General features: G+C 47.2%; 1 protein-coding gene across 1 annotated transcript in view; it reads right to left on the bottom strand.

The window, feature by feature from the left end:
- The window catches only part of KCNH2 (potassium voltage-gated channel subfamily H member 2), a 52263-nt gene extending 38026 nt beyond the window's left edge, over positions 1–14237 (bottom strand). Inside the window, exons 1-2 of the mRNA XM_052000276.1 lie at positions 14107–14237; positions 9897–10127 (exon numbers count right to left, since the gene is read on the bottom strand). Coding sequence (XP_051856236.1) covers positions 9897–10127; positions 14107–14182 — 307 coding nt within the window. The 5' untranslated portion in view covers positions 14183–14237. The remainder of the gene's footprint in view (positions 1–9896; positions 10128–14106) is intronic.
- Between the last annotated feature and the right edge of the window lie 331 nt (positions 14238–14568).

Raw genomic sequence — 14568 nt, 5'->3', positions numbered from 1 at the left:
ACACAGTTCAATCAGGCATCAAACATATACTAGCTGTTTGACCCTGGAAAAGTCACGTCATCTCTGTCTCACTTTCCTCAGTTATAAAGTAGACACAGCATATTCCTCCCAAATTTGTTGTGAGGATCAAATAATAATATTTATAAAGCAGTTAGCATAGTGCCAACCACATAGGAGGCAGTTAATACATGCTTATTTTAAAATGTCATTAAAAACAGATCTCCCAGAAAGTAAAATAGATAATTTTGATTACATGAAGTTAAAAAAGGTTTTATATGAACAGAACTAATGCAGCCAAAATTAAATTGAAGACAGGAAACTAAGAGGGAAATTTTACAGCATACTTCTCTGAAAAATGCCTCATTTCTTAAATATATAGAGAACTGAGTCAGTTTATAAAAGTAAGAGTCATTCCCCAGTTGATAAATGGTCAAAAAAGATGAATAGGTAGTTTTCAGAAGAAGAAATCAAAGCTATCAATAATCATACAAAAATGCTCTAAATCATTACTGATAAAACAAATGCAAATTAAACTAACTGAGATACTACATAAGATTAGCTAACATGATAGAAAAGGAAAATAACAAATGCTGGAAGGTTTGAGGAAAAATTAGGTTACCGGTACACTGGTGGTAGAATTATGAATGTCACCATTCTGAAGAACAACTTGAAACCATGACCGAAGATTTATAAAACTATGTATATCCTTTGATCCAATAATACCACTACTAGATTTGTATCCCAAAGAGATTTTTTTAAAAGGGAAAAACTGCTCTTTTTTGTGGTAGCAAAGAATTGGAAATTGAGGAAATGTCCATCAACTGGCAATGAATAAACAAATTATGGTATATGATTGAGATGGAATACTATTGTGCTTATAGAAATGATAAGCAAGATGGATTGAGAAAAATTTGGGAAGATTGACATGAATTCATACAAAGTCCTTAATGAGAACAGGATCCATGTCTAATCTAAACTCTATTAAACATATATGGCATTTTAAATTCTACAATGCATGTTCATTTACATTAATGTACTCAAAATCTCTAGTGAAGATATTGTCCCACTTTTCAGATAGGGAAAAAGGTAGAAAGGATTAAGTATTTTGTCATCAAGTCTACTCTCCTTATTTTACAGATAAGGAAACTGAGAGACAAAATGGTTAAATGGTTTGTCCAGGATCATGAAGCTAATAAGTGTCAAAGTCAAGAATTGAATCCAGGTCTTCCTGGTTCCAAGTGCTCTAACCACTACACCATGCTGTCTCTTGGAATACAGGGTTGTTCCTGGTGGTATTGCTAAAGTTAGACTAAAGTTCTGCTAAAATCTACATCTTTCATGGCATCATTCTGCCTTTCCCTTTAAATAAGAGAAAAGGAAAGAAATGGGATAAGGTATCCCTAGCCTTAAAACAAGGAGGAAAAAAAAAAAACAGAATAGGAACCTTATTTCCAAATTAAACTTAATTCCAAACTTGTTCGCCAGTTTAAGTAACCTATTTCACCAGTCCAGTTACACAAATGTTAATTGACCTTCTCCAAAGAATTCCTGAAAGTCTTATGTGAAATGAGCAGGAGAATATTGTACAGAACAACAATATTGTATGATGATCAACTATGACTGACTTAGATATTCTGATCAATACAATGATCAAAGACAATGGAATCTGAATGCAGATCAAAGAATACTTTTTTTAACTTTATGTTTCTCTCTTTTTATTTTTACAATATGGCTAATATGGAAATATGTTTTGCATGATTTAACATGCATAATATCACATTTGTTGCCTTCTCAATGGGAGGGAGTTGGAGGAAGGGAGAAAATTCAGAACTCAAAATTGTTTTTAAATACATGTTAAAATATGAATAATAATTTTTTAAATAAAGAAATCCTGAAGGATGCCCTCCTTCCCCCTTTGACCCATTCACCCCAACTCTCCCACTGTAAAGAAAATTGCTGAACAAGCTCCAAATGAATCCTCCCTGTCTTTGCTGTCCTTCTCTCACCCCCACTCTCTCACTGGCCTCACACTGAGCCATAGCCCAAACATCACAGAAAGAATGAGCAGAATTTTCTCAGCCCTCTTCATCTTGATCCTGCTCCTTCCTGCATCAAGTTCTGTCACAAACCTGACAACATCCGCCTGTTGGTCTCAGAATTACAGAAACATAAAAATGTTAGAGTCAGATGTTCTCTAAGGAAGCACAATATAGTGGAAAGAGCACTTGACTGAGAGTGAAGAGTCCTTCATAGCAATTCCCTTTCTACTGTTAAATGAGTGTATGACCTGGGCAGGCTATCAGTAATGTTCCTTCCAGTTCTAATACTCTATGGTTCTATGATTCACCCTCTTAGGTTAGTGAGGTATAGAAATGACTTGCCCAACATCACATTGCAAGTTAGATGCATCTGAACTTGCCCCTCCTTATCCCTTAAGCTTCTCACAACTCAGGCCCCTCCACATCCTCTACAATCTGGCACACTGATGATTTTGTGCAACTCTGCTTCACTTAAATCCAATTCATGTGCAAGTCAAAATATCCCCCTGTGATGCCATTGGTCCTCTTTGAAAAAAGTCCAATAAAACTGGCCTAATTACAATTCTTTGAACTAGACACCACCTCACATCTTGATTTCCAGTTCAGTATTCTTCCCATTATAAAACACAGCCTCCTTCAAAGTGGAATAGCCACCAGATCAAGGAAGGAGGTGAGAAAAGATCAAGAGGAGATCCGGAGGAAGGAAAAATGCTGTCTCTGACCTAAAAGTCCTTACAGTCTAATGAGTTCAGGACAGAAAACCAGAACCATTAAGTATAATATAACCAAATGACAACAGCTCAAACAACCTTCCTCTAGGGGATATTCAGGTTAAAGTAGTAAGGCCAGTATCTATCTGCTCTTCTCCATTCTAACAGGTGCCCCTAACATCTCCTTTCCCCAGCATTCAATGTTCCATTCTTGTCCCTGGTTCCTCTATTTCTTAGGCAGCACTGGAGGAGCTCCTTCACAAAGTATCATGGCACAGAAAGACTCATAGAACTGAAGACTAGGCCTGAAATGCTGGCTCTATCACTAACTTAGCTGTGTGGCTCTGGGTAATAAAGTCACTTGACCCTGAAGGTCTAAGGCAAGGTGGTGTAGTAGAAAATGTCTTGGATTGAGAGTCCAAGAGGCCTGGATTTGAATCTCTCTTACTATCTAACTAATCTTAATTAAATCTCTTAGCCTCTTTGGGTCTCAGTTTCCTTATCAGTAAATATCCTCTGTCACTTTCAGCTCAAAATCTATGATCCTCTCCAGCTCTAGAAAATCGATATTTTACAAAAGATCCCTAGGAAAAAGGGCTTACCTAATTCTAAAGAACAAACCTCAAATTGCAGGATTTCATATATTCATAGTCAGGCTGAAACAGTACATGGAATCTGGAAAAGGATCCAGGCTCCAGTATCACAGTTACTAGCTCCAGCATCCCTACCCCCCACGCCCTGTCCTCCATCATCAATGGCTTCCTATCTCACCCTCCTCCACTCCTATCTTCTTCCCCAGTACATCCCAAGGCCATGGTCAGACTCCCAGCTCTCTGGCTCCTGCATCCCTAGCCTGGGCTTCATTCCGCACAAATATTTACATAGCTTTTCTCTGGGGGATACGGAAGACACAACATCTAGGAGCCTCCCTCCAGACACTCTCCAGATCCCACAGGAGGAAGGAAAGAAAGGGGAGGAGATGACACCCCCAAAATCAGGTCATGTCTGCCACACCCCCTCTGGGGAAATAGCATAGAAGAAAGAGCCTTGGAACCCCAAGAGAGGCAGAATCCCCCACCCTGTTCAGGAACAGGGAGACTCACAAGCTGTCTGCCTGTCCTTCTCACCAAACCAACATCTTTCCAGACCTAGACTGGGGAAGCTCTTCAGAGCTGTAGAGGAAAGCAGTCCTCATATGCCCTAGCCAAAGCAGAGCCTGCTGGACACAATGTTATTTTTTGTGTTGTTGTGATAGTGATTTGTTGGTGTTTTTTTTTTAATACTCAGGACCCTCATTACTCACCACCCACTCTGCTGAGTCCAATGGTTTGGGGAAAATTACCAGATTCCAAACCCTGTCCCTCAGGCACAACAACATAGCCCAGTCTGATTCCAAGCCCTGTCCCTCAGGCACAACAACATAGTCCAGTCTGATTCCAAAACCTGTCCCTCAGGCACAACAACAGCCCAGTCCAATTCCAAAACCTGTCCCCAAGGCACAACAACATAGCCCAGTCCGATTCCAAGCCCAATCCTTCAGGCACAATAATATAGCCCAGTCTGATTCCAAAACCTGTCCCTCAGGCACAACAACAGCCCAGTCCAATTCCAAAACCTGTCCTCAAGGCACAACAACATAGCCCAGTCTGATTCCAAGCCTTGTCCCTCAGGCAGAACAACAGCCCAGTCCATCAGTCAGTCCAACAACAAACATTTATTAAGCAATTACAAAGCATCAATAACTGTGCTAAGTGCCGAGGATACAAAGAAAGGCAAAAATCAGTTGTCTGCAAGGGACATCTATTTTAATGGGGGAGACAACCTGTAAATATCTAGGTATACACAGGAAAAATTCTGAATAAACAAAAAATCTGAAAGGTATTCACAGCAGAAGGTGGGATTTGAGCTGAGTCTTAAAGGAAAACAGTCAGAACCAAGAGGGCAGGTCATTCCAGGAATGAAGGGTCAGCCATGCAAAAAGACATGCAGTTAAGAGATGGATGAGGTGTCCAATGAACATAGTTCTCTCTGAAATTTTCTCCACTTAGCCAGTCATCCCATGCCTTCAGTTTCATAAGTTCTTCTTTGTGTTCAATATCAATCTCTCCTAGGATATTTTTTTTACTTATTTTTCTTCTCAGGAAAGATAGAAAGGGTGTCTTGGTCACTCAGCATCATCTGAATGGTAACCTTTCTCTTCTACAAAACTCTTTTCTCATTTACTGCACATTGTTTTCTTCTCCATAGTAAAGGCTCTCAATCCCTTCACCTTTATTCCAGCCTCGGACCGTTGGGATCTTATGAGGTGAAAGGATTGATTACCCAGAGGATGTTTAGTGAGGGGAGAGAGGGGGAACAGAGGATCTGACCCCCAGGAAAGGGAAGCAAAAACTGTGTCTGGAGGTCAATGGGTCATGGAGGAGAAAGTTGAGAAATAGATCTAGGAGCACCAGTAATGAAGAGGAGTCCAATGAAGAATGGGGAAACAACTACAGAGAATTGCCTGGAGAAAGGATCCTTTCCCACTGCATTCACAGCCCCAAGGAGGGAGCTGGGGGATGGAGGAAAGCAGGACCGGGCAAAGGCAGAAGGGTAGATGGGCAATGGAGTTCAAGTCCAAGTCACCTACCCCCCCCAACAGCCCTGGCTTAGCCCCTCCCCTTCACACCCCAGCAGCTGAAGCTGCTGCAGTGGGGGCCCTCTGACCCTGTTCCCATGGCAACGGGCCTGCAGCTGGAGCTGAGAAACCGACAGGATCTCCTCCAGAGACACCCCCATCTCCACCCACACACAGGCTCCTGGGGACAAGGGGACAGGGAGACTACCCAGACAGACGGAGTCTCGGGGAGCCAGAGGCAGACAAAAGAAGGCAACTTGAGGATAAGGAAGATGGCAGCTGATCCAAGAGGTAGAGGAGGATGAAAAAAGGAAGGATCCCAGCTACAAAGAGAAGTGAAGAAAGATACTAAGAGGGCCGATGGGAGACACAGATCCAAGGACCCAGAGGGGCACAGGAAACACAGACTGAAGGAATCAGAGGGGGAGGGGAGACCCAGACCCAGAGGGGGAGGGGAGACCCAGACCCCAGGGACCCAAGGGATCCAGAGGGGGAGAGGAGACCCAGATCCAGAGGAGGAGGGGAGACATAGACCCCAGGGACCCAAGGGATCCAGAGGGGGAGGGGAGGCAGAGACTGGGATATAGAAGAGAAGAGACACAGATCTAGAGGGGGAAGGGGAGACAGACCCAGGGAATCAGAGACACAGGGACCCAGAGGGGGAGGGAAAGACAGACACAAAGAGGGAGGGAGGGGAGACAGACCCAGAGGGGAAGGGAAGACAGGGAAGAAAAGACAAAGACAGGGACTCAGGGGGGGGAGGGTAGACACAGAAAGGCAAAGGATACACAGGCACAGGGTTAGGGAGAAAAAGGAAAACAGGGATAAAGACACAGAGTTAGGGTTTTCAGGAAACAAAGGGACAAACATAAAAATCACCAGGGAAAAGAGAGAGAGCCAGACTTTTAATCAGAGAGAGTCAGAGACAACGAACTACATGATGAACAAGAAGAGGCTGAGGGATAGGGATACAGAACAAGACCTAGAAACAGGGAGGCAGAGATAAGGCCAGAGAGATGAGGACAAAGATAGATGGTCAACAAGAGAAGGATGGAGTCATGGAAAGACAAAGTCACAGAGACAGCCATGCAAGGAGACAGAAACAGTTAAGAAGAAACCGTGAGATGAAATCATGCTCTGGAGGTGAGAGACAAAAAAACCTTAAAAACACAACCCACTGGGAACACACTTCTAGTAGTGAGTCAGACCCAGGCCAGGCACACCACCCAGAGATGAGCCACCTCAACCTTCCCCTGCCCCCACAGGCATCAGCTCAAGGGCAGACCAGGCCTGGGCAGCAGCCCATCCACCCTGGGCTCACTCCCTCCAGGCACAAACCCCAGAAACAAAGAGAATCTCCAGAGCTGGTCAGATGCTCACTGCCTTCCTTTACCCAAAGCCCTGGACCGGGACCTTTCCCGCAGAGATTTGGTGTGGAGGACCCCATTTGCCAGGCCATTCACCAACTGAATTCTGAGTCTCACATATTCACCCTCTTCTCTTAGTGGACCCCAGTGAACATGGACCTTTGAGTAGATTCACTCATGGGAAACATACACACAATTTATATACAGTCAATAGTAGCACTCTCCTTTGCGGCTCAGGAGATATCAAGAAATCACCACCAGGATAGAGCCTATTTTTGATTCTGTCCCTGATTCCAGTTTGACATTCCTTAACTGATACTACTGAAAGCTCCAGCTTATGGTGTCTGGCACACAGTAGGCACTTAAAAAATAAATACAGCCAGGATTCTCCTCAAACTCGTAATGTCCCAGGCTTTCAATTCAATTCAATTCAAGAGGTCCAAGTGCCCAAGCCCAATACTGCCAGCCTTCATCTCCACCCCTCCACCAGCACAGCCCCAGCCCCACCTCCCCCACCCCCTGCCCGGGGCAGCTGATTCATGAGGCTGTCTGGCTTAAGGCCCTGATACTGCGCAGAGCTGAAGCTGGAGACACGGACACTGCACAGCTGTCGATGGCGGCGCCTGCCAGCTAGCAGCCCCTCCTCCTCCTCAGATCCTCCTGCCCCTGCTTCTTCTCCACTCCGGGGCCTCGAGGGCAAAGCCTTGACTGCCCTCAGATGGAGACCCCCAAGGGATTAAGATAAAGAAGAAAAGGTGGTAGGAGCACCTCAAAATGCTCCCACCGCCTCTCCTTCCCAGGCTTGTGTCTATCCACCAGCACAGACACCCTAAGACAAGCATCTTGGGAATCAGACATCTTAATGTCAGGCAAAGGGGAAATGGAGAAAATCTTTCATCATGCTAGGATTAGGATGGAAGCCAGGAATGGCGGGATACACAGCAAAGGTTGGCTGGCAGGAGACACCTGATCCTTAGGGAAACTAGGTAAGAGCCAGGAGGGGCCACAAAGAGAAAGCAGGTGTGGGGTTTATCTGGGTCAGAGTTCCATTTGGAATAGCAACCTGGTCTAATGGAAAAGCACTAGAGCAGAGCCAGGAGCTCCAGGGTACAGTTTTCCCCCTTTTTTTCCTTCCTCTGAGATTCCTTTAAGTCCACAGTGATGCTTCCCTACAGAATTTTTACAAATGGGCTGGCTGGGTCTATATCTAGCCCAAGTCAAAGACAGATTAGCTGAGAACCACGCCTCCATAGCATTATAGACTGGAGAGAAAGCCCCATCATATATAATGGGCTTTGTCTATAGCTATATGGTAATACAAAAATCAAAACACATGCCAAAACATGACTGCAGACATTAAAAGTCTGACAGAGGCCAGGCCACTAAGCCCGAGGCTCTAAAAGGCTTCCATCAAAGTGCATTCATCAATATTGATACTGACAAGACATCAATTGCCCCACGTACTACACTGCTTCTGATTCAGATCAAATTCAGAGGAAACATCATTGGTTTTGGAATCAAGAGGACCTCAGTTCAAGGTGGTCTCCTTACTAGCTATATAAGATACTCTCTGAAACTTGATTTCTTTATCTTTAAGATAAGGGAGATAATTCAACTAGATGATCTCAAAGATCCTAGGAGCCCAACTTTTTAAATCCAATGACAAGTATCAACAAGATCAAATATACCAGCATGGTTTTGATCATGGAAACGATCATGTCTAATAATAATCATAATAATGCTTTAAGGCTGGCAAAGTCATTTATATCTATTAGGTTTTGCTTACAGCAACCCTAAGATATGAGAGCTATTTTTCTAGTAAATTTCTAGTAAAAAAAAAAAAGTTTAAAAAAGTATTAAAAATAAATACACATTGTTTTATGAATCATGTTGAAAGAGAAAAATCAGAGCAAAAAGGGAAAATCATAGGAGAGATTAAAAAAAAACAGAAAGAAGTGAAATAGCATGTGTTGATTTACATTCAGTCTCCTTTGTTCTGTATGGGAGACATTCTTATCCACATGTCACAAATAACAAAACTGAGGCAGAGAGAGGTTAAGTGATTGGCCCAGTATCATACAATTAGTATCTTAGGTAAGATTTGAACTCAAGCCTTCCTAACTTCAGGTTCAGCACTATCCACCTCAGCACCTAATCTTTGTACAAATACATGTGATCACACCGATAGAACCATCCCTACCAAAGTATGAGCCCAAAGAAAATCACAATGCATGAATGTCTTCTCTCTTTCATGTGTCCACACAGATGGCAGGCTGAAATGAACAAGGGTCACCTCAAATAGGAAAAGAAGTCACGCAGGTCTATGAGTATATGGTGCATCACACAGTATAGATGCATTTTGCTTAGTTGTTAGGGAAACCACACGTATGCACGGAAGCCTCCCATCTTTTTAGCAACAGGAGACAGCTCTCCTGGCCTGCCTTCTCCTCCCGCACCCTTCTCCAAAGCTGCCTTCCGGAGTCACACCCCATAGTGCACAACCACAGCAGTCCTGGGGATAAACCCAGCCCTACAGGGAGCGCCGATGGCCACCACCCCACCGGCCACTGGGTGGAAAGATTTCCTTCCTCCCTTTTCCCCCAAACCAGACCCCCAGGCTGTTTATCTGGTCTCCGGAAGTGAGGAGCAGCTAAGCCTGGAAGCTGCAACTGAGCAGAGACACCTGGTGCCAGAGTGGACAGAGCCTGCACAGGGTAGGATGAAGATGCAGAACTCCAAGGGAGGCAGTGCAGGGCTTTGTCAGGGGACAGACTAAAGACTGAAGGTGGGACAGCATGGGGGGGATGGATCCTAGACCCCCTCCCTCTCTGGGGATAACATTTTTCTGAAGCTCTCAATGGAGAGAAGAGCTAGCCAGGACTAAGGTCTTGTCACATGTCACGGCAAACCCTTAATCGCAAAGAGCCACAGCTGCCCAAAGCCGCAAATGAAATTGAAAATTGGGGAGGAGAGTCCTGGAGAAACCCTCCCTCTACTTTAAACCAGGAACACAATCTCATCCTGCTGGACTCCCACAGCCTCTGTTCCAGATCATGCCATAAGGCAATTTTCATTTCAGCACAAATCCTCACTCCATCCATCTTCCTGACGGCCCCGGGTCCCATCCTGCCCACCTTCCCACGCACCCAGCTTGGCTCCTTACCATCCTTCCGGTAGAAAGCAATCTCCACCTTGCGCTCCTCAGCCCCCAGCAGAGCCTGAGCAATCTGGGCGGCAGCCCGGCGCTGGGTTCTAGGGCCATGCAGGAAGTCACAGGTGCAGGGCCGCTGCATCACCTCTGCCCGGGAGTAGCCACACAGCTCGCAGAAGCCATCATTGCAGTAGATGACAGCACAGTTTTCCACTCGAGCATTAGCAATGATGAACTTTCGGCCTGAGTTGGAAAAGAAGGACATGAAGGAGTGGAGGGAGGAGTGGGAGGGGGGATGCCTCATCCTTGGAAACCCTTGCCCCCTTCCCAAGACTCATTCCCATAACAGAAACTCTACCTAGGTAAAAACAAGAAGAAGTGATGGGGAATAGTAGAAAGAGCACGGAATTTGGGGTCAACCCTGTCGCTCTTCACCTGGGGGGCTGTAGGCAAGTCCCCTCCCCTAATTATGACTTTATCTGTAAATATCTGTAAAATCCCCATCTGTAAAATGAAGGGATGGCTGGGATTAAGGTCCCATCCATCTCTGACATTAGAGGACCCACTCAAACATTCTGACTTAGGAGGTAAAATTCTCCAAAATTCCCTTTTGGAGGGAGAGAAGAAGGGAGGTGTGGTCACTTAGATGCCTTCTCTAGCAACCTTTGGAAGCAGGAATTCTGGGAGTTTGCTGTCAGCCCCAAAGGGCCCAGTCTTGGTCATCGGTCCCCAGGGGCCTCCAGGTCCTGATCACCCATGCCCACAGGTTGGCCCCACAGCTCCTCTGGGCAGCAGACCAATCCCTCCGCCCCCCTCCTGCTCCTTTACCCTGAGCCGAGGCCAGCCGGGGCGGGTGTTAGCAACGTGTGTCAGCAGCCTCATCAACGGCATAAACATCAGGCTGGAAATGGACATGAATGTGCGCCCTGCACCCTCGCCCCATCACACGAGGCTGTTTCATGCGCCACCCCTCCTTCCCAGACTGCCAGCTTGAGGAGGGGGATGCAAACCATCCTTCTCCTCCCACAGCTGCTTTCTGGCTGAGTGGCTCGTGTTTCTTACTGCCCACCCCTCACTATTCAAACACCAGCACTTCAGCTCCAGGGGGCATCCCTCTCCCTGGGGATTCCCTCATAGCCAAGGAATCTCTCTCTGGGTTTCCCCCAACTCTCCCTCTGCGTGTGCTGGGGCCTTCCTCCTTCAGGTTCTCACTCAAACAGAGGAACATTGCAAACCATCCCCACCCCATAGCTAACACAACAAAGGAGTCAAATCTGAGGTTGGGGAATGGGTAAAGCTAGAGATTAAAGGGAATATTAAGACCTGGGAGAAACTATGAGGTCATAGGCAGGGGGGAGAAGGGCGGGCATTGAAGTGCGCTTCGGGATTGGATCTCTAGGAGTTACAAGAGCACAAATAATAAGGCTAGTATAGAGCAATGGAAATGAAGGGAGGGAGGGGGTGAGAAGGGCTCTGTCAAGGTCAGGCCGGCCCACAGGGAGCAGGAATATGCATCTTTGGTGTTGATCTGGGAATTGTTGTGGGGGTACTTTTCAAAATCTAGGCTTTCCACTATGGAAGGGAAAGCTCCTTTGGGCTGGTTCCAGCTATGGACACGCCACACACACACACACACACACACACACACACACCACCATCCCCTGTCCCCTCCCCCTGTGAAAAGCCAGGCTGGTCAGAGAAAAGGATAGCTTACTATCCCTGGAGGTGCCAGGGAAGACGCTCTCAGGGATAAGTGCTTTTTATAAACAGAGGTTTCCAGCCAAGCTAGTTTTTAATGCTAAGTGTTGACATAAAGGTCTTTCTCCCTTTCTCCCTCCCTATCCCCTTCCTCCCTTAGCCCCTGGAGCTGCTGCAGTGAGATACACCCCGTTGTAGCCCCTCTCAACCCTGTGGAGGTGCCACATCACCCCATCTCACTTCTAACTGTGGCCCTGGAATGAGACGAGAGTTTCTTCCTAGCAGCAAATCCCAAGGTCCTTTTCACATGGCAGAGACCCTAACGTTTATGTTCAGAACAGCCCAAGGGAGACTACCTGGTTCCTGGATCTGACAAGGATTCTTCTTCCCTTAAAGTTAAACTGCTCTCCCCTCCAAGGAGCCTATTTCCATCAACTGCAATAACTTTTAATCATTTCCCCCAGATTGTCCTCATTTTCTCCCCTTCCTTTTTCTTCCTCTCCCTTCAAAGTCAGGGTCTACAGTCATTGCAAGGATTTCAATCTTTTCTCTAAGCTATCAAGTCCATCAGCCAAGGCCCAGTGGAAAAACAAAATATTGGGAATACCCAGTACCAATTACCCATGGTATAGTTTAAAAAAAAAAAGTGATTCCCCAGAACTGGAAGTAGAATGGAAGTTTTCATTATTCCTTTTCCTAAATGAGAGACTCTCAGATATTTACCTCGACAAACTCTCTCACTCCATAGAAGAAGAAACTAAAACTCATTGAGGGGATATAACTTTGCCAGCAATACATAACTAGTTTTAAAGTTGTGGTTTATAATGATTTGAGTCCTATTTTTTTTCTAAGAAAGATTTGAGGCAAGCACACTGGTAGAACTAGAACTAAAACTCTGATCTCCAGACTTCCGGTCCAGTACCTTTCTCTGCTCTTCTTGCAAAAAGGAAAACCCTCCAAACCTGCCCCCGCATTGTCCACCAAAATCCCTTTCCTCCACCCAGAGATCATCCTGTTCCTTTATCTCTGGACAATGCTTCTTTTCCCCTCCCTGCCCCCATCCCTGAAGGACAGACACCCCCGCTGATACAAGCACTCAGTGTGCCTGTCCTGCCCTCCTCGAAGGGTCATAAACAAAGAATGTCATACTCTCCCAGTTGTTCTCACTGTCACAGGTTTTCACATCAATGGTATCAGTAACACATGTGCTCCACACATACACACGAATTTCTGAGTGAAGTCTCTTCTGGTCAGCAAAATTTCCCCTTCCTCACCTCTGCCCTCTCCTCCTCCCCCCCCCCCCCCAGTTTGGGCTCAGGAAGCAGGATGGTGTGCATATTCCAAAGTCAGCTCCACCACCCCTCTTTCCCTCCTTCTCTCTCTCTCTCTCTCTCTCTCTCTCTCTCTCTCTCTCTCTCTCTCTCTCTCACACACACACACACACACACACACACACACACACACACACACTCCACCAGGTAGGCACATACACTCCCAAAACCCAGTATCTCACACTATTCCCTCCCAGCCCAGTCTTTCCTAAGTCCCAGTGCTCACATGACAACTGGACAGCAAGCACCTTTAATCCCTTCCAGGGAAGTGGCTGTGCCTGACAAACCTAGCATAGTCTGTGAATGGCCCTTGAACCACGACACAAATGTTCTACACATTCAGAGTTCCATACATAGCTTCTGCACACCCTGAATGTCTTCACTCAATTTTCTTGGAGCCTCACACTCACCTACATGAAACACAGGAAGGATCACTAAATACTCTAGGTCATTCTCATTTACCCACTCTCAGGGCTGCTTACACCTTGTACACTTAGTCACACATCTCTGTAAAATCAGGTAATATCTATGGTCCCTGAACACCAGGAGACTCTCTTACACCTGCACACAAATATACATCTTTTACACTAAGGGTTACACACCACATACAGAGAATCTCTCTCTCCTTTTCCTTCTCTCTCTCTCTCTCTCTCTCTCTCTCTCTCTCTCTCTCTCTCTCTCTCTCACACACACACACACACACACACACACACACACACACATCACAGACCTAGTTATACATCCCACAGGTTTAGAATCATCCATAAGAGCCCGCAGTACTTTAGATCTCTCACATAATCAGACTGTGCACTGTTAAGTTCTCTTACAGCAATTTTAGGGTCACACACACTGTGACCAAGCGGTGAAAGGCACACAACCCCTCCCCCACCCCCACCCATATGCGGCTTTGCACCAAACTTGGCACACACCCAATCCCATCCTCTTGTTCTCCATCCAAAGCCCCCCTCCCAGCTGGCACTGGCTTCTGCCCCCATTTTACACGTTTCCTTGCACACTCCCTAAGGTACAGAGCTCGGGCACGCCCCCCTACATCCCCCATCCACACCAGCACTCCCTTGCACAATCCGGGGCCACCGCCCCCTCCCCCCCTCCCCGCCTGGTCTCTCCTCGCATTCCCAGCCCCGGAGCCCCTTGAGCGCGCCCCCACCCTAGCCCGCCCACCCCGCACTCACTCTGGCCCTCAAACTTGCGAATGATGGTGTCCAGGAAGGTGTTCTGCGGCGCGACGTGGCCCCTCCGGACAGGCATCCTGAGCCCATGGGGCGGGCCGGGCGGGGCCGGCGCTGCGGCTCCTCAGCCCCCTGCACCCTACCCCACCCCTCGCCGGCCCGGCCCGGCGCCGGACACCAAGCTCCGGACCGCCCGGCCCGGCCCGGCCCGGGCTCAGGGTTCGGGCGCCCTTCGCCCAAACCAAGGACGGGCTGGGCGAGGCCGGGTCTCCGAGCGTGTTGCGGGGGCCCAGCCTGGAGCCGCCCGGGCTCCCGAGGCCAACGCGCCCGCACGCACACCTGTCCGCTCCCGGCGCCCGCCCGCCCTCCCGCCGATCTCGCTCGCCCCGCAGCAGCAGCCCGCCCTGCTTCCCCTGGTCTGGCCGGCCGTGGAGGGCAGCCCAGCTCCCGGCCAGCAACACGGCC

Source organism: Antechinus flavipes, chromosome 5 (genome assembly GCF_016432865.1).
Source record: "Antechinus flavipes isolate AdamAnt ecotype Samford, QLD, Australia chromosome 5, AdamAnt_v2, whole genome shotgun sequence".
NCBI classification, from domain to species: domain Eukaryota; kingdom Metazoa; phylum Chordata; class Mammalia; order Dasyuromorphia; family Dasyuridae; genus Antechinus; species Antechinus flavipes.
The sequence above is the reverse complement of the archived record's forward strand: the minus strand, read 5'-3'. Positions and strand labels throughout refer to the sequence as shown.